The sequence below is a fragment of the Mesoplodon densirostris genome, chromosome 12 (genome assembly GCF_025265405.1).
Source record: "Mesoplodon densirostris isolate mMesDen1 chromosome 12, mMesDen1 primary haplotype, whole genome shotgun sequence".
In the NCBI taxonomy this organism is placed as follows: domain Eukaryota; kingdom Metazoa; phylum Chordata; class Mammalia; order Artiodactyla; family Ziphiidae; genus Mesoplodon; species Mesoplodon densirostris.
In genome coordinates, this window is record NC_082672.1 from 48,132,069 (window position 1) to 48,152,627 (window position 20,559).

General features: G+C 39.2%; 1 protein-coding gene across 3 annotated transcripts in view; it reads left to right on the forward strand.

The window, feature by feature from the left end:
- LAMA4 (laminin subunit alpha 4) overlaps window positions 1-20,559 on the forward strand; it is a 142,001-nt gene that overhangs the window by 81,675 nt on the left and 39,767 nt on the right. For all 3 annotated transcript variants that reach the window (XM_060114340.1, XM_060114342.1, XM_060114341.1), the window contains exons 13-16: window positions 2,568-2,684; window positions 14,134-14,282; window positions 17,352-17,493; window positions 18,101-18,197. In XM_060114340.1, the coding sequence (XP_059970323.1) occupies window positions 2,568-2,684; window positions 14,134-14,282; window positions 17,352-17,493; window positions 18,101-18,197 (505 nt within the window). The remainder of the gene's footprint in view (window positions 1-2,567; window positions 2,685-14,133; window positions 14,283-17,351; window positions 17,494-18,100; window positions 18,198-20,559) is intronic.

The following is a 20,559-nucleotide window of genomic DNA, read 5'->3' on the forward strand; positions in this document are numbered from 1 at the left end:
CTTGGAGAAGATGGGTTTCATTCTTCTTTTCCACTAAATCAGAAAAGAGTCCAGGGAGTGAGAAAGACATTAAGATGAACTTAGAAAGTTTTAAAGTATGTCATTCAAGTACAGGCTTTTATAATTATTTCTGTGATATCCTAGATTATACCATAACAAAAATTTCAACTCTAATTTAAATTACCATTTCTAAAGTAACCAGCTCATTTTTTACTCAGATTATAAAATGGGTCTTTTACTTTTTCCATGTTAAAGTTTCATTCTGTATTGCTTTCAATCTCTGAAGCTCTACAATATTTCGTCAAAATCATAAGATCCCTGCCTCTAGAACCGCAAAGTCAAAGTATAAATTAAAGCATTCATCAAAAAATATATCCACACTTGGAACAACCCAATCAAAAAATGGGCAGAAGACCTTAATAGACATTTCTCCAAAGAAGGCAAACAGATGGCCAGTAGGCACATGAAAAAATACTCAACGTTACTAATTATTAGAGAAATGCAAATCAAAACTACAATGAGATACCACCTCACACTGGTCAGAATGGCCATCATTAAAAAGTCTACATATAAAAGGGACTTCCCTGGTGGTTCAGTGGTTAAGAATCTGCCTGCCAATGCAGGGGACACAGGTTCGATCCCTGGTCCAGGAAGATCCCACATGCCACAAAGTATCTAAGCCCGTGAGCCACAACTACTGAGCCTGCAGTGCCACAACAGCCCAAGTGCCACAACAAGCCTGCACACCCTAGAGCAACTACAGAGCCCATGTGCCTAGAGCCTGTGCTCCGCAACAAGGGAAACCACAGCAATGAGAAGCCTGCACACCACAATGAAGAGTATCCCTGCTCGCTGCAACTAGAGAAAGCCTGCGTGCAGCAACAAAGACCCAATGCAGCCAAAAATAAATTAAATTAATTTTTAAAAATTAAAAAAAGAAAAAGTCTACAAATAAATGCTGGAGAGGGTGTGCAGAAAAGGAAACCCTCCTACACTGTTGGTGGGAAAGTAAGTTGTTGTACAGCCACTATGGAAAACAGTATGGAGGTTCCTCAGAAAACTAAAAATAGAATTACTGTATGATCCAGCGATCCCACTTCTGGGAATATACCGAGACAAAACTATAATTCAAAAAGATACATGCACCCGTATGTTCATAGCAGCACTATTCACAATAGCCAAAACATAGAAACAGCCTAAATGTCCATCGACAGATGAATGGATGAAGAAGATGTGGTACATATATACAATGGAATACTACTCAGCCATGAAAAAGAACGAAATAATGCCATTTGCAGCAACATGGATGGACCTAGAGATTATCATACTAAGTCAGAAAGAGAAAGACAAATACCACATGATATCACTTATATGTGGAATCTAAAACATGGCACAAATGAACCTGTCTACACAACAGAAACAGACACATAGACACGGAGAACAGACTTGTGATTGCCAAGAGTGGGGGAGGGAGGAGGATGGACTGGGAGTTTGGGGTTGGTAGATGCAAACTATTACATTTAGAATGGATAAACAACAAGGTCCTAATGTATAGCACAGGGAACTATATTCAATTTCCTGTGATAAACCATAATGGAAAAGAATATTTAAAAAAAGAACGGGGGCTTCCCTGGTGGTGCAGTGGTTGAGAGTCCGCCTGCTGATCCAGGGGACACGGGTTCGTGCCCCAGTCCGGGAGGATCCCACATGCCCTGGAGCAGCTGGGCCCGTGAGTCATGGCCGCGGAGCCTGTGCCTCCGGAGCCTGTGCTCCACAACGGGAGAGGCCAAAACAGTGAGAAGCCCGCATACCACAAAAAAAAATAAAAAATTAAAAAATTAAAAATAAAAAAAGAATGTATACATGTGTATAACTGAGTCACTTTGCTGTACAGCAGAGATTGGTACAACATTGTATATCAACTATACTTCAATTAAAAAAACTGAAAAAAAAGGAAAAAAGATACAACCACACTTGGGCAATTTCCCTCCTCAGAACATCTGAGCATCTAACATAAAGAGCTCAGAGTAGGAGGAAGCGAGATCACAATTTTATGCTTTGATAATAGGGCCATTTAAAATTTTTAAAAGGACATTAAGATTCTTTTGTATATACTTTATTCCTGTCCAAATGAGCTATTTGTGCCTGGCCCAAAGTTAGCACACGATAAATGCTTTTTGGAATTAATTCAATTTTCAATTACTGCAAATACAGAGCCTATTCAATGCTGTATCCCTAGCCCCATTTCACATTTATGGAGAAAGAGGCAAGGGCCCTCTCTGGAGTGTCAACTCTCTTTGATGTGGTGGCACTGTAAGTAATAATCATAACTAAGTTCTTTGAAGCTCCTGAGGTGCTTACTTTCATTATCTCCATTTTATAAATGAGAAAGCTGAGCCTGGGCTGGGTCGAATTACCCAGAGTGGCACAGCAATTCATTGGTGGATCTAGGATAGGAACCTGGATCTGTCAGAGTGCAGTGGCAGCAAGCTGACAGCACTCTCCCTGATGCCTCCTTTATCTAAAGCGACCTTTTCTTCCTCTCTCCCTTGCTCTTCCTCATGCAGAAACAGCATGACAGAGTGAGGGAACAGATGGCAGGGGTGAACATGTCTCTGAGGATGTCTTCTGACTCACTGACAATGCCTCGGCTGACCCTTTCAGAACTTGATGACATAATAAAGGTAAGGACACAGGTTAGTATTTATAGCAGGTTAGAACAGGAGCTCAGTGTCACAGAAGAATAATCAACTCCAATTCAATCTATCAAGTTAGCTGGAATTGTAAAAATAAGATCAGTTGACTGAATTTTTCAGTTCCTTTCATTGTACAGTTGCCACTAGCCACACATGGCTACTTAAATTTAAATTTAAATTACTTAAAATGAAATAAAATTAAAATTTAATTCCTCAGTCACATTAGCCACATTTCATGTGCTCAATAGCACCACATATGGCTAGTGACTGCCATTTCGGTCAGCACAGATAATCATAGAAAGTTCTGTAGAAAGTGTAAATCTAGATACATCCTACTCACTCTTTACTCGTAAGTTGTGTGTTTAATAAATCTGACATTCAAAAATCAATAAAAGTCACATTTTTTAAAGTAGAAATTTTCTGATAAATGCAGTGAACCAAACCATCACGAAAGTACTCTTTTTTTTAATTTTATTTTATTTTTTTTATATAGCAGGTTCTTATTAGTCATCAGTTTTATACACATCAGTGTGTACATGTCAATCCCAATCGCCCAATTCAGCACACCACCATCTGCACCCCCCCACGGCTTTCCCCCCCTTGGTGTCCATACATTTGATCTCTACATCTGTGTCTCAACTTCTGCCCTGCAAACCGGTTCATATGGCTGAGTAATATTCCACTGTATATATGTACCACATCTTCTTTATCCATTCGACTGTTGATGGGTATTTAGGTTGCTTCCATGACCTGGCTCTTGTAAATAGTGCTGCAGTGAACATTGGGGTGCATGTGTCTTTTTGAATTATGGTTTTCTCTGGGTATATGCCCAGTAGTGGGATTGCTGGATCATATGGTAATTCTATTTTTAGTTTTTTAAGGAACCTCCATACTGTTCTCCACAGTGGCTGTATCAGTTTACATTCCCACCAACAGTGCAAGAGGGTTCCCTTTTCTCCACACCCTCTCCAGCATTTGTTGTTTGTAGATTTTCTGATGATGCCCATTCTAATTGGTGTGCGGTGATACCTCACTGTAGTTTTGATTTGCATTTCTCTAATAATTAGTCATTTGAGCAACTTTTCATGCACTTCTTGGCCATCTGTATGTCTTCTTTGGAGAAATGTCTATTTAGGTCTTCTGCCCATTTTTGGATTGGGTAGTTTGTTTCTTTAATGTTGAGCTGCATGAGCTATTTATATATTTTGGAGATTGATCCTTTGTCCGTTGATTCATTTGCAAATATTTTCTCCCATTCTGAGGGTGGTCTTATCGTCTGGTTTATGGTTTCCTCTGCTGTGCAAAAGCTTTAAAGTTTCATTAGGTCCCATTTGTTTATTTTTGTTTTTATTTCCATTACTCTAGGAGGTGGATCAAAAAAGATCTTGCTGTGATTTATGTCAAAGAGTGTTCTTCCTATGTTTCCCTCTAAGAGTTTTATAGTGTCTGGTCTTACATTTAGGTCTCGAATCCATTTTGAGTTTATTTTTGTGTATGGTGTTCAGGAGTGTTCTAATTTCATTCTTTTACATGTAGCTGTCCAGTTTTCCCAGCACCACTTATTGAAGAGACTGTCTTCTTTCCATTGTATATCCTTGCCTCCTTTGTCATAGATTAGTTGACCATAGATGCGTGGGTTTATCTCTAGGTTTTCTGTCTTCTTCCATTGCTCTACGTTTCTGTTTCTGTGCCAGTACCATATTGTCTTGATTACTGTAGCTTTGTAGTATAGTCTGAAGTCAGGGAGTCTGATTCCTCCAGCTCCGTTTTTTTGCCTCAAGACTGCTTTGGCTATTCGGGGTCATATGTGTCTCCATACAAATTTTAAGATTTTTTGTTCTAGTTCCATAAAAAATGCCATTGGTAATTTGACAGGGATTGCATTGAATCTGTAGATTGCTTTGGGTAGTATAGTCATTTTCACAATACTGATTCGTCCAATCCAAGAACATGGTATATCTCTCCATCTGTTGGTATCATCCTTAATTTCTTTCATCAGTGTCTTACAGTTTTCTGCATAGAGGTCTTTTGTCTCCCTAGGTAGGCTCATTCCTAGGTATTTTGTACTTTTTGTTGCAATGGTAAATGGGACTGTTTCCTTAATTTCTCTTTCAGAGTTTTCATCATTAGTGTATAGGAATGCAAGAGATTTCTGTGCATTAATTTTGTACCCTGCAACTTTACCAAATTCATTGATTAGCTCTAGTAGTTTTCTGGTGGCATCTTTAGGATTCTCTATGTATACTATCATGTCATCTGCAAACAGTGACAGTTTTACGTCTTCTTTTCCAATTTGTATTCCTTTTATTTCTTTTTCTTCTCTGATTGCCGTGGCTAGGACTTCCAAAACTATGTTGAATAATAGTGGTGAGAGTGGACATCCTTGTCTTGTTCCTAATCTTAGAGGAAAGGCTTTCAGTTTTTCACCATTGCGAATGATGTTTGCTGTGGGTTTGTCATATATGGCTTTTATTACATTGAGGTAGCTTCCCTCTATGCCCACTTTCTGGAGAGTTTTTATCATAAATGGATGTTGAATTTTGTCCAAAGCTTTTTCTGCATCTATTGAGATGATCATATGGTTTTTATTCTTCAATTTGTTAATATGGTGTATCACATTGATTGATTTGCGTATGTTGAAGAATCCTTGCATCCCTGGGATAAATCCCACTTGATCATGGTGTATGATCCTTTTAATGTGTTGTTGGATTCTGTTTGCTAGTATTTTGTTGAGGATTTTTGCATCTATATTCATCAGTGATATTGGTCTGTAATTTTCTTTTATTGTACTATCTTTGTCTGGTTTTGGTATCAGCGTGATGGTGGCTTCATAGAATAAGTTTGGGAGTGTTCCTTCCTCTGCAAATTTTTGGAAGAGTTTGAGAAGGATGGGTGTTAGTTCTTCTCTAAATGTTTGATACAGTTTGCCTGTGAAGCCATCTGGTCCTGGACTTTTGTTTGTTGGAAAATTTTTAATCACAGTTTCAATTTCTTTACTTGTGATTCGTCTGTTCATATTTTCTGTTTCTTCCTGGTTCAGTTTTGGAAGGTTATACGTTTCTAAGAATTTGTCCATTTCTTCCAGGTTGTACATTTTATTGGCATAGAGTTGCTTGTAGTAGTCTCTTAGGATGCTTTGTATTTCTGTGGTGTCTGTTGTAACTTCTCCTTTTTCATTTCTAATTTTATTTATTTGAGTCCTCTCCCTCTTTTTCTTGATGAGCCTGGCTAATGGTTTATCAATTTTGTTTATCTTCTCAAAGAACCAGCTTTTAGTTTTATTGATCTTTGCTATTGTTTTCTTTGTTTCTATTTCATTTATTTCTGCTCTGATCTTTATGATTTCTTTCCTTCTGCTAAGTTTGGGTTTTGTTTGTTCTTCTTTCTCTAGTTCCTTTAGGTGTAAGGTTAGACTGTTTATTTGAGATTTTTCTTGTTTCTTGAGGTAAGCTTGTATAACTATAAACTTACCTCTTAGAATTGCTTTTGCTGCATCCCATAGGTTTTGGATCGTTGTGTTTTCATTGTCATTTGTCTCTAGGTATTTTTTGATTTCCTCTTTGATTTCTTCAGTGATCTCTTGGTTATTTAGTAACGTAGTGTTTAGCCTCCATGTGTTTGTGTTTTTAACGTTTTTTCCCCTGTAATTCATTTCTAATCTCATAGCGTTGTGGTCAGAAAAGATGCTTGATATGATTTCAGTTTTCTTAAATTTACTGAGGCTTGATTTTTGACTCAAGACGTGATCTATCCTGGAGAATGTTCCGTGCACACTTGAGAAGAAAGTGTAATCTGCTATTTTTGGATGGAATGTCCTATAAATATCAATTAAATCTATCTGGTCTGTTGTGTCATTTAAAGCTTCTGTTTCCTTATTTATTTTCGTTTTGGATGATCTGTCCATTGGTGTAAGTGAGGTGTTAAAGTCCCCCACTATTATTGTGTTCCTGTCGATTTCCTCTTTTATAGCTATTAGCAGTTGCCTTATGCATCGAGGTGCTCCTATGTTGGGTGCATAAAAATGTGTAATTGTTACATCTTCTTCTTGGATTTATCTCTTGATCATTATGTACTGTCCTTCCTTGTCTCTTGTAACATTCTTTATTTTAAAGTCTGTTTTATCTGATATGAGTATTGCTACTCCAGCTTTCTTTTGATTTCCATTTGCATGGAATATCTTTTTCCATCCCCTCACTTTCAGTCTGTATGTGTCCCTAGGTCTGAAGTGGGTCTCTTGTAGACAGCATATAGATGGGTCTTGTTTTTGTATCCATTCAGCAAGCCTGTGTCTTTTGGTTAGAGCATTTAATCCATTCATGTTTAAGGTAATTATCGATATGTATGTTCCTATGACCATTTTCTTAATTGTTTTGTGTTTGTTTTTATAGGTCCTTTTCTTCTCTTGTGTTTCCCACTTAGAGAAGTTCCTTTAGCATTTGTTGCAGAGCTGGTTTGGTGGTGCTGAATTCCCTTAGCGTTTGCTTGTCTGTCAAGCTTTTGATTTCTCTATCAAATCTGAATGAGATCCTTGCTGGGTAGAGTAATCTTGGTTGTAGGTTCTTCCCTTTCATCACTTTTAAGTACATGCCACTCCCTTCTGGCTTGTAGAGTTTCTGCTGAGAAATCAGCTGTTAACCTTATGGGAGTTCCCTTGTATGTTATTTGTTGTTTTTCCCTTGCTGCTTTCAATAATTTTTCTTTGTCTTTAATTTTTGCCAGTTTGATTACTATGTGTCTCAGCATATTTCTTCTTGGATTTATCCTGTATGGGACTCTCTGCGCTTCCTGGACTTGGGTAGCTATTTCCTTTCCCATGTTAGGGAAGTTTTTGACTATAATCTCTTCAAATATTTTCTCTGGTCCTTTCTCTCTCTCTTCTCCTTCTGAGACCCCTATAATGCAAATGTTGTTGCATTTAATGTTGTCCCAGAGGTCTCTTAGGCTGTCTTCATTTCTTTTCATTCTTTTTTCTTTATTCTGTTCTGCAGCAGTGAATGCCACCATTCTGTCTTCCAGGTCACTTATCCATTCTTCTGTCTCAGTTATTCTGCTGTTGATTCCTTCTAGTGTATTTTTCATTTCAGTTATTGTATTGTTCATCTCTGTTTGTTTGTTCTTTAATTCTTCTAGGTCTTTGTTAAACATATCTTGAATCTTCTCGATCTTTGCCTCCATTCTTTTTCTGAGGTCCTGGATCATCTTCACTATCATTATTCTGAATTCTTTTTCTGGAAGGTTGCCTATCTCCACTTCATTTAGTTGTTTTTCTGGGGCTTTATCTTGTTCCTTCATCTGGTACATAGCCCTCTGCCTTTTCATCTTGTTTATCTTTCTGTGAATGTGGGTTTTGTTCCACAGGCTGCAGGATTGTAGTTCTTGCCTCTGGGGTCTGCCCTCTGATGCATGAGGCTATCTAAGAGGCTTGTGTAAGTTTCCTGAGGGGAGGGACTGGTGGTGGGTAGAGCTGACTGTTGCTCTGGTAGGCAGAGCTCAGTAAAACTTTAATCCACTTGACTGTTGATGGGTGGGGCTGGGTTCCCTCCCTGTTGGTTGTTAGGCCTGAGGCGACCCAACACTGGAGCCTACCTGGGCTCTTTGGTGGGGCTAATGACAGACTCTGGGAGGGCTCACGCCAAGGAGTACTTCCCAGAACCTCTGCTACCAGTGTCCTTGTTCCCATGGTGAGCCACAGCCACCCCCCACCTCTGCAGGAGACCCTCCAACACTAGCAGGTAGGTCTGGTTCAGTCTCCCCTGGGGTCACTGCTCCTTCCCCTGGGTCCCGATGTGCACACTACTTTGTGTGTGCCCTCCAAGAGTGGAGTCTCTGTTTCCCTCAGTCCTGTTGAAGTCCTGCAATCAAATCCCACTAGGCTTCAAAGTCTGATTCTCGAGGAATTCCTCCTCCCGTTGCCGGACCCCCAGGTTGGGAAGCCTGACGTGGGGCTCAGAACCTTCACTCCAGTGGGTGGACTTCTGTGGTGTAAGTGTTCTCCAGTCTGTGAGTCACCCACCCAGCAGTTATGGGATTTGATTTACTATGACTGCGCCCCTCCTACCGTCTCATTGTGGCTTCTCCTTTGTCTTTGGATGTGGGGTATCTGTTTTGGTGAGTTCCAGTGTCTTCCTGTCGATGATTGTCCAGCAGCTAGTTGTGATTCTGGTGTTCTCGCAAGAGGGAGTGAGAGCACGTCCTTCTACTCTGCCATCTTGGTTCCTCTCCCACAAAAGTACTCCTAGCTCATTTTTATTACCTTTAAAAGGATATTATTTTAAAGTCATCTGATCACCATCTCATTCTTTGACTATTTTAGCTTCCTCTCCATCCCTGTCTTCCTCTCCATCCCTACTCCCACCACTATCCTTGCTGACATCAAAATCCAGATGGATGAGTCCACCAGCTCTCAGACCTCTGGTTCCTTGAACTTCTCCTGTCCAACAAGCTTTTCCTCCCATCCACCTCTGTAATCCCTAGTATGACCAGACCCAGGTCTTGTCATCACTAAGAATACCTCTCCCAAATCCCAGTATCAAGCACCTCCCACCCTGAGCACCACCTCTTAGGTCACTTACTCTAGAAGGCACACTCCACCAATTCTCTAGCCACGCCAAAACCTCCATCTCATTTGCCCTTCCTTCCTTAAGGAGCTAAAATTATCAGTATAATCATTCTTTGCAAACACCCTTTACTTCCATACCTACCTCTTCCCCTATTGTACTCACCTGAGAATTCTGATCCCTTAACCCTGTAAACCCAAGTACTCTCAGCATCGTGGCCACACCAGAGAAGCCAATATGACTGGTGGGAAACCCACCTCCCCTTATATCAGTCTGGCTGGTGAATTTGCTTCTTGCTTCGCTGAAAATTAGGAACAAAGGATAATTCAACTCATCTTCCCTCCCCAAAGCTACCAGTCTACCTGCATGTGTATCTACACTTCTACCTTCCTTCCTATTATAATTAATGAAATGTTCCTTCTCCTGTCAAAGTTTAATCCCTCCACCTATGCTCTGAATCCCATCCTTCCTCTGCTCAAAAACATGGTTGCTGGGTTTCACTCCCAAACTGTGCCCTCTCTCTTCTGTTCTGCCCAATTCTTACTCTTTACTGAATCATTACTGCCAACATAGAAACCTACTCTAGTGTCTCCTATCTTTTAAAAATTAAAAGGAAGAAAAGCCCTGCTCACATCCCCTCTAATCTCTGCCCCATTACTCTGCTTCACAGCAAAACATCTCAAGTCATTTACAGTTGCTGTTTCCACCTTCCAGCCACCCACTGTCTACTGTACTCAACCCACTCCAAATGGGATTCCATGTCCCTTCACTGAGACTATTTTTGTCCAAGTCATTAGCGACCTCAACATAGCCAAAACCATGGTTGTTTCTCTCTCCTCAGCTTTGTTAGCCCTGCCACTAATTACCCTTCCCTCTGTTTTTAAACACTTAGAGCTCCTGTCCTGAGTTCTCCAATACCCCACTCATCTGATTCTTCTCCTTCCTCCATGGCCATTTCTTCTCAGCCAACTTTGCTAACTTCGCCTCTGCATGTCCACTATGTGGTAAATATTTTAGGCTCTGCAGGCCACATAAAACTGTTCTCCCTTATTCTTCTTTGTTTTGTTTGGTTTTATGTTTTTTAGAACTCTTTAAAGATGTAAAAAATATTCCTAGGGGGAGCTATATAAAAATAGGCCTCAGGCCACACTTGGCCCTGGGCCATGTTGGTCCCTGCTCTAGGTAATGAATGGCTCAGTGCTCAGTCTGGGCCCTTTTTTCTACTTATGCTCTCTCCCTAGTTGATCGCAATGAATCCCATGACTTTAAAGAACAATTAGATGCATGATTCCACAATGTGTACCTCTAGCTCTGAGACCTCCACTGAGTTCCAAGCTTCTATATCCAAATGCTTACTTGACGTTTTCAAGTAAGAACTCAGCGTGGTATGTAGCTAAATTTCAATTTCATCTACCACTTAGATGTGTAATAGGCATATCAAACTTAACATATTCTAAATAACACCCTCTTCCCTAGTTTCACCTAGCTCAGTAACTAGCACAATCCCATTGCTCAAATCAAAATTCTGGAGTCCTTCTTGATTTCTCCTTTCCCCTCACTCCCATTTCAACAAGACCTGTTGGCCCTACCTCCAAGCCGAATCCTAATTTCTGACCACTACCCTCTTCTCTGCTGCTACTCTTGAGTATGAGTCCAAGTCTCCTCATCTCCAGTATGGACTTCTGAAAGAGCCTCCTACTGATTCATCTGCCTCCACACCTGCCCCTCAGGATCCATTCTCGATGCAGCAGCAAAACAATCCTTTAAAAACATAATCAGATAACATTATTTATCCCACACAAAACCTCCAGTGATACTTAAAGTAAGAAACAAACTCATGCTACATGGCCCATGAGGCCCTAAGTGACCTTACTCTGGCCCACCTCTCTGACCTCATACCCACTCTCTCCCTCCTCACTACACTTCAGCCCACTCCTGTTCATACACTCCAACTCCTCCCTGTTTTTCAAACACACCATACTTTTCCTTGCCTCAGGACTTTTGCACCTGATATCCCCAGATCTTCAAATGGCTAGTGTCCTTGTGAACATTCAGTCCAGATGGCTCTCTTGCCCTCAGTCACTCTCTAACCCATCATACCTGTTATCTTTTATTCAAAATATTTTTTATTCCCTGAAATTAGTTTGTTCACTTATTTAACCACTTGTTTTATTTATTACTGTATATTCCCACTAGATTGTGAATTCCTTGAGAGTAGAGACTGTGTTCATAGCTATGTGTTCTATCTCCTGAAAGAGTACCTGGCACATAGTGGGTACGCAGTGAATATTTGCTGAGCAAATTAATGAGTAAAGGTAGAATATCCATGGTATGTTTTCTGCTTATACAACTAAAAACTTTTTTTTCAAAGTATTGTTCCCCAGATGACCAGCCAAATGGACTACAGCCTTAATACTGTAGTCATAACATAAACCCTATGTGCTAGGAACTATGCTACATTCTGGGAGTATAAAAATAAATTAAACATAGTCCCTGCCTTCTAAGATTATGTAATCTGGTGGGTGGAATAATAATGTGAAATCATTACAGTCATGTGGCACATGGATAATTGAAATATGTGGCAACACAGCTCACCCTAAAGAGGTAAGAGATGGCTTCATAAAGGAAGTGGTATCTGAGCTGAATTTGGAAGGATGAGTAGAACTTTTCCCGGTGGATCAGACAGAAAACAAAGAGAAGTTACTCCAGACAGAGAAAATATGTGAAAAGGCACAGGTGCCAGAAAAAATTACAGAGCATGAAAACAACAATCAGTCAAGTTTGGACCATGGGATGCAGTTGGGTGGGAAGTGGTAAGAAATGATGAAATTGGTAAGAGGAGGAGTCAGTTGCTGAAGCCTCACTTAGGATTTGGATTTGTTCATGCAAAGCAAGTGCCTGATTTTGAGAAGGGAAATAATATGATCAGATTTGCTTAATAGGAAGTTCACCATTCCTGTAAGGTGGTGGAGAATGGATCAGAAGACTAAAAGGCTGGGTTCAGAGAAAGGAGTTAGATCGCTCAGACAGGAAAGGGCTGAGTCTAGCCCCTAGGAACACCAGCTTTGAAAGTCTTCTGCCTGGCCAGAGAAATAGGAGACCGGGACAGAGCAGCATCACAGAAACTGGGGAAAAAGAGGGTTTTAAGGCAGAGACTGTGACCAACACTGCTACAAACCAGAGACAGATCTGGTAAATACAGAAAAGTGTCTAATGGACCTGGCAGTATGGGGTCTGACATTGGGAACCTTGGGGCAACAACCATTTCTGTGGTGAGCAGTTCATCAACACAAGAGAAGAAGCTGCAGGGGAAGCTAGAGTCAAGTAATTGTTTGTTTGTTTGTTTGTTTGTATTTTAGTAGGAACTTAAGTATATTTATATCTGAGAAGAGCCAATAGCTAGGGAGCAAGAAAACAGAAAACGGGCACTGAAAAAATAGGGCAGCAATGCGCCTTGTACAGAAAAGGAACACTTTTCATCTTAAAATATGAGGAAGATGTAGCTATAAGTAAGTGTATAGGGTTGGCTGGGGAGGGAGCTGGGGGGTGGTAGCAAAGAGTTGGGGAAACTCCTGGTTGTCGGTGTTGGAGGCTCTTAGGGGCTATCAAAAAATGGTATCCCTTTCAGCACCCAAGTTCTAAACAAGTTGAAAAATAAACAGTAAATATTACGACCAAGAATATCACCTTTATTTCAGCTAAACTGAGGGTGTGGCTTCTTAAGAGATCTCTTAGCCAAGTGGGATTGCTGATACTCAATCCCAGAATTAGGCAGGTCTGCCCAAGGAGACTGCAAACACCGCAGGGTTCCTGGGGCGGGGAGGGGCTTCTCCCCAGGACAGCTTTTGCTGTGTGCAGGAGCACAGGGAAACTCAGCTTTCTGCTAGCTGCTTGCTCCCAAGAGCAGAAGGGTGGAGTTGAGCAGGCTCTGTATAGTTATCCCCTAAGTTGACCAAGCAAATAAACCACTCCTCCTCTCAGGGCAGAATAAGGAAAAGGTGGAAAGGCCTGTAGTTCCACTAACTGAGCTGCCTTCATAGGAAAGGAACATCACATTGGGAGCTGGAAAAAAGTGTTCCCACTAACAGTTAGCTTATGTCTTCTAAATAAAAAAGAAAAGAAAGTGACCTGATGAGAATCGGAAAGGGGTGGGGGAAGGAATTATTATTGGCTTTGGAATGGTGACAGTGTTTAGAGTCACTATGTGACCGGGAGAGCGAATTCTTTTCAGCATTGAGGGCCCAGCCAAGGCTGGAAGTCATAGGTTTGAAGCATCTTTAGCTAAGATCATAGGTCTACTGTTGAATTGAAAATTAAGAGAGGTCATGTTACAAGGTGAGTGTCAGGGAGAGTAGTCAGCAAAAGAAATGCAGCTGAGAGGTCAGATAAGATGAGAACTGAATGATACCCATCAGGTTTAGTAACTCAGAAATCATTAAGTGAATTTCTGTGTTGGTGGAGTATTGAGGTAAAATCCAGACTGGAATAGGTCAAAAGCGTGAATTTAAAGGTGATGAGATAGAGATAGCATGCAGAAGAAACACTTCTTTTTTTTGGGGGGGGGTCTATTTTGCTATGAAAGGGATAAAAAAGTAGGGTAATAACATTAGGGAGAAGTGTGGACAATGGAGGGTTTCTGTTTAGTTTTCTTTTCAGATGAGAGATGGCAGAGCATGTCTGAATTGTAGGGAAGCAATCAGTAGAGAAGGAGTTGAAGATGCAAGTAGATAAATATCTATGTATAACCTTTTAGACTCTTGTAGATCTGTCCTGAAACTTACTGAACTTCATAGTAAGGAGGAATAGAAATTATCTTTGGTGCTCCCTGGGAAAAGTATTTTAAGTCCCTCTAAATTCAATTCTTTTTTAAATATTTTTAGAATGCATCAGGGATTTATGCTGAAATAGATGGAGCCAAAAATGAACTACAAAGAAAACTATCCAACCTAAGCAACCTCAGTCATGATTTAGTTCAGGAGGCTGTTGACCATGCACAGAACCTTCAACAAGAGGCTGATGAATTGAGCAGGTAATATCCTGGTTTTAGAAATGCAAACATCTTTATAGGCTGAGTAACTTATTTTTATTCAATTTCACATGACAGGGTTGCTGGGATACAGTGTTAGCAGTTTGGTTTTAGAGTTGGGTTTGCTTATTTGTTTTTCTGTTTGTTGGTTGGCCAGTCTGAGAGCCAATTATTGTTTTTTGCAGTTGCTTTGGGGAGACAGTTTTTCGATTTTAAAAAATCTGTCAGATTAGAAACCTGACAGAGGGGTAGTTCTGTTCCACATTATTGATAAGATAACCTAACACATTTTAGTTATAGGGATATAACTGCTGCCCAAAATAGTATCAAGTAAATCAGATCCTTCTGCAAGGTCCAATTCTGCCATCATCACCTATTTATTTCAGAGACAGCATTAGCTTTCCACACCCAAGTGTCTTAAGTAAAGCTGGTTGGAAGTTGGCAATACGTGGGACTTGTGGCAGATACTCCACAGTGCCCAGCAGGAACTATTTGATTTCAACACCTTTAAGAGAAAAAAATCAATTGATAATTTTCCTCGCAGTATCTAGAAGAGAGTCCTAAGCACTCATTTAATGTTAATTGAAATGTACTAAAAGATTGGCATTGAATTCATGACCCTGAAAAAATAGGTAAATAATGAGATCATTATAGAGAAAGATTGCAAGTCTGGCAATTAGAAACAAGGATCATGAAGGTCATGAATAAAATAAGACCCAGTATTCACTTCTGTTCAAAACTTAAATCACCTTTCTTTCCTGATTGCCAAGGGCAGGGGTGGGAGTGGGGTTGGTGAGATCATGGGTAAAACCTTGGTGTGTGAGATGTTGTTGTATCCAGCTCAGTGTCATGCTCCCAGGAAATGTGCTTCTTATCAAGCCAATAAAATGGAACTTGGAGAAAATACTAGTTTTGGTAACAACTGTATGGGTAGATTATTATTTTTGAGATTAATTCTGTGGCTCTCTTCGTTGTTCTTTTGTCATTTAGTGACTACATCCAATTGAATGGGATCCCAACACAGACCTTCTCAACCCTTCAGTAAACAGTATTCTAGATAGAACTTCTAAGGAAGTTACCCCATGCTTTACATGAAACATAATCAGAAATATCAATCACCCTGAAGTCCCTTTTTTATGTTTAGCATATTTATGACTACATATATTCAGGAAAACATCCAAATTTATGGACGTCTTCCCTTCAAAATGTGAATATTCTTCAGCATCTATCTGGTGTACGCAGTGATTTGCATGTTTTGCCTCAAACAGAGATAAACATAATTCATCAAGAAGCTTCCATTTCAAAAGCACATCTTTATTTTGTATATTGATGTAGTACCTGTTTTGTGCCTAGTAATGAAAACAAAGTAATAAAGGCTTTTTGTTTCAAGCTCTTTGATATATCTGCTCACCACTCTAGCCAGCAAAATTTTTAAATATTAATAAAAATTGGTAACATTTTATACCTTTTATCCCTTTCTTTTAAAACTTCCTCAGGTTTTACTCTCTGTGCCATTTCTGAGAACAGGGGGTTGTGGGGAGATTTAAGTAGCAGGCATTTGGATCAGAATTTCCTCTGCAGAGCAGGGCTGTGTTATGACCTTCATGGGCCATAAAAAACTTTAATTATATGTCATTACTACATTGGTATAAAGGCTAATGTAATCATTATTGTTATCCTCATTTTTTTCTTCTGATTTTAAAAAAGTTAACATGAAAGCACCTTTGTGGGCCTCTGAATGGTTCTCAGCCCTACTGCAGAGGAGCCAGAATGATGATGAACTCGGACAAAAAAGAAGAAAGTTGCCAAGGAAATACAGAGGAAGTTCCTCTGAGCCTAAGCCCCGGTGTACAGGGACTGAAACTGGTTGGAGGAGGCTGAGCTCAATAGGTCAGGGTGGTGTGAAGAGAGGAGCCAATGTAGGATCTGCAGTGTCATGTACTGCATCACAGAGAATCTTCTGAGAAGTTACTGATGAATAAAGTGATACTAGTCTCAATTTCTGGAATTGGGAAAAAAGTATGGAACTGGTAGATTTAAGACTGAATAAAATTAAGACAAAGGATTTAGGATGAGCTGCAGAAGAGGGGGCTGGAGTTTGTATTATGGAGGAGGAAGTGTTTGTCAATAGTATGAATTATTGTGTGGATACACTTACAGTTTGAAATTTCCATTTAGGAAATGGTTTAGGTATAATAAATCCTGAGGTTTACTGGATGCCAGGCATGGAACCAAACATTACACATATTTTGTCCCTGTTAGACCTCATATGAATCCTCTGAGGCACATACTGTTATCAACCTCTATGTGAGGGTGTCCAGTGCATCATGGGTGTCAGTAAATGTTAGAGGAACCTTACAGGGGCCAGAAGGGACACAGGCAGAGAACGTGGTATCAGGGCAGGGGTGGTTGTAAGATGAGGCTGTGCACTTAAGCGGGGGCAGCTGGGCCTCAGGAGTGAGACAGACCGTAACCGTGTTTGCCCTGGGCAAGCTATGCACCCTTCCTCAGAGCCTCAGCAACTTTTATGGAAAAAGGAATAACAATATCAACTTCATGGGTGTGGTAAGATTTAGAGACATAATATATGGAACAGGGCTAGCCCAGTATCTGTACATTATACTCAATATGTGTTACAGCGTTTCTTAAAGAAAAATGTGATCTGTTATATAAAAGAAGGAAAAAAGATTGAATAGAGTGAAACCAACTAATATTTAACACCAGCTGAGGTTATGCACCCTCTCCAAGGGCCTTAGTTTCTTTGTCAGGGAGGGAATAACAATGCTGATTCGGGTAAGCAGCAGGTGGGGATGATTGTGGGTTCATTCTTCTGCCTCACGCCACCAAGGAGCCAAAACAAGGTGAAGCCTTGAGGGAACCAAAAGTAGAGGAATGCAAAGAAAATGTGCCCTTAGGAAAGGCAGCTCGGGAAAACCTTGCCCAGCCAGGTAACTTTAAATAACAGGAAGGAAGTACCTTTGGTCCCAGAAGTACTCCAATCAGGCCCTAAAAATGGCCCTATTTCCCAAGGAGGTAAGAAGGAGAAATAATGCCACGTTTGTTTATTAACAGGAATTTGCACAGTTCAGATGTGAATGGGCTGGTACAGAAGGCTTTGGACGCTTCAAATGTCTATGAAAATATTGCCAATTATGTTAGTGAAGCCAACGAAATGGCAGAACAGGCTTTGAACATCACTGATCGAATTTATGATGTGAGTATTCCCTTACTTTAACATTCATTTATATGTTGCCTTTTCCTGGCTTATGACTTTTCTGTTTCCTAATGTCATCTGTTGAGCTTCCAATGTAATACAAATGGCAGAAAGTGCAGGAGAACTAAGAAAAGACCATTTTACTTATGTTATGAATGTTTCAGTAATGCAGGTTCTTCAAGATGTGTCATACTCCAATCAGCAAATGCCAGTTTCTTTGACAGCTTTTGTAAACCAAAGTCCCTGAATAAAAAATATTTAAGACTAGCTCCTGCTGATAGAAAAGATACTTTATGCATACATTCAGATTTCCTCAACTCAAAAATTGTTTATTCAACAGCTTTTTCATGACAAGCACTTTGGTGGGCCCTTGGCCAAGCACTATTCCAAGTTCACTGAATTTTCCTCAAAAACCATTTATCTTGAAAATGTCAAGGATATTATTTTCTCATGTTCACATTTGACCTTGATTTTGAGCTATGAAAATGAAGCTGTATGTATTTTGCTTGGTGTTTAGCAGATAAACTGTATCATTTAAATCCTAGAATGATGAAAAGTTGATTACTTCTGCTGTCATTCTTACTCTCTCCATCCAATTTCCTTGTAGGCTGTGAGTGGGATTGATACGCAAATCATTTACCATAAAGATGAGAGTGAGAACCTCCTCAGTCAAGCCAGAGAGCTGCAAGCAAGGGCAAATTCTAGTAAATATCTTTTCTTTCCTGTCTTCCTTCTGATTTATAGCTGCTTCCCTCCTTTTACACAGTGTTCCTGCATATAAACAGAGGTTTCAAAATGCTAGGATTAAAGAATAAATTATATTTCATCTGAATAATAAAAAAGCAAGTATTAGATATTTTCAAATAAATTATGGTTTCAAAAAATTCCATGTAGTAAAATTACATGGAAACATATAGTTATCCAATATATAGTGGATATTCTTGCTAATCAAGAAGGCTAATTAATAGAAACCTACTATGAATGCCAATTTTCAAGAAGATAGTACCATAAAATACACTTTAACACTAAAATTATATTGCACATAATGTAACCTTCCTTGAACAATTCACAAGGCCCTTTAAAATTTTACCATGAAGGGATGGGTCAGCACTGTGAGAGTCAGGAGGACAGGGTACCACAAAGCCATCTGGTTTTTTGCACTTTCTTGTAGTTTGTGTTATACAAGTTTGCTGTATTTAGGACAAGCCTAATGACCATATGGAAAAAAAGCACTTCCAAAGGCTAGTGTCTGCACCTGCTAAATCAAGCACATCCCAGAGTGGGAGAGGGAGGAAAAAATAAAAGTGAAATCATTTCAGTTAGTTTTGAATCTTATGAGTTACTCTTGAAAACAATCAAACTAAGAATTTTACTAAACCTTACTCATCTCTGAGGTAATGAGCTCATTCCTAAGGATATTCGAGCATTGACTAATGAGGTTGGAAATCCATTATCTAGCTAACTTCTACCACCTAAAAACAAAGACCAAGTTTGAAACTGAACATTTCATGTGATTTTATCAAAGCAATTAACTTGAAGTCTAACTGTACATTTTCTCTCTTTTTTAAATGTAGAGCCATTATATACAGAAAATAAATGCATTTGTTTTTCATATGCAGACTATTTAACTATTTAATTACCATAAAGCAGCTATTATCTGGGTAAACAGACAATAAAAATGTTGTTTCTTCATTCTAATTAATTCATTATACAAGTTTAGTCTTAAACATGCTCTTTAGAAAAGAATTAGAATGTTAGCAGTAAAGAATTAGAATACTTATATTAAAATATTTTTGGATAAATGTTGTCATACGTATGTATTGCTTTTGTTTGTGAAGACCAGAGTATGTGGGTCTTTACGATGCAGTGACTTAAATATTTTATTCTCCTTGATAATTTGCAAAGTATTTTCTCAATCCTGTCATTACTGATTTGTTGAACCTCATGAAAGCAATTTTTCTATTCTGATAATGCTGTCTCTTCAAAGTTCCATATTTTATGTGTAGATAAACCTCTCTGCTTTGGTCTCTTTGAATATTTTTCAGATCTGGTCACCTATTTCATGATCTTGTTTGGTTAAACCCCTTCATATGTTTATTTGCCAAAGGGACACTGATGGGGAGTTAGGACTGTGTGGATCAGAACTTGCCTCCCTTTAGAAAATATGCATGTTTGTAATATAAATTCAGATTTTCAAATTGAACCATATTTCATCTATTGAGTTACCCTGTAATTTCAGATTACTATTAATTCATTTCCAAATGAATTTCAATGATCAGTAATCTTTATTTACCAGATTTCCTTTTTTTCATTATGTATATCAAATAGCCATCTGTAATAAACTCAGGAAGCTGCTGTCTTTTAAAATCTTCTACTGAATTAATTTGTAAAATGAAAAATGTCTATGTAAGACAGTGGGTTCCAAATAGGACAGGCTTTTTATGAGGCATTTCTTCTTATAAACATCCAGCCCCAAATAGACTTTCTTTCTCCTATTTTATCAAAAACTCCAAATACAGTTAAATATATTCTTTCTCAGTATATCAGCCAGTGTTTTTTGCAGTAACAAGACCCAAAAGGAAGAGCTGAATAGATTGCTTGTATCACAATATTCAAAAATTGAAACTAAAAGAGGGAGAGAGGGTGCAAAATAACAACAAAGTATGTTTAAGACCCTCCTTGAATTCTGCGAAATTATTGGCACTACCCAGAGGAAACAAGAAAGAAATGCTTGTACTTTGGTTACATTGTACTTGGTACAAGTACATTGACAGAATCATCTAAGCATCACCCATATATACCCATTATGTACATGTATGGGGAAAAGATAACTGAACAATAAACCAAGCACACCAAGACTGTATACTTGAAAAGAGACAGTATACCATGGGAGAGTATATATTTGCAAGCCCATTGGAGAGAAAGAAAAGAAGGGGAAGTGAAGAAATTATTTTTTTGTTTGTAAAGAAACATACATTTCCTGATTCTTTGGAAGTAAACAAAGCATGAAACAAGAATTCTTGGGAAAGTTGATCCTTCAGTTCAGGTGACAAGATATTACATCAT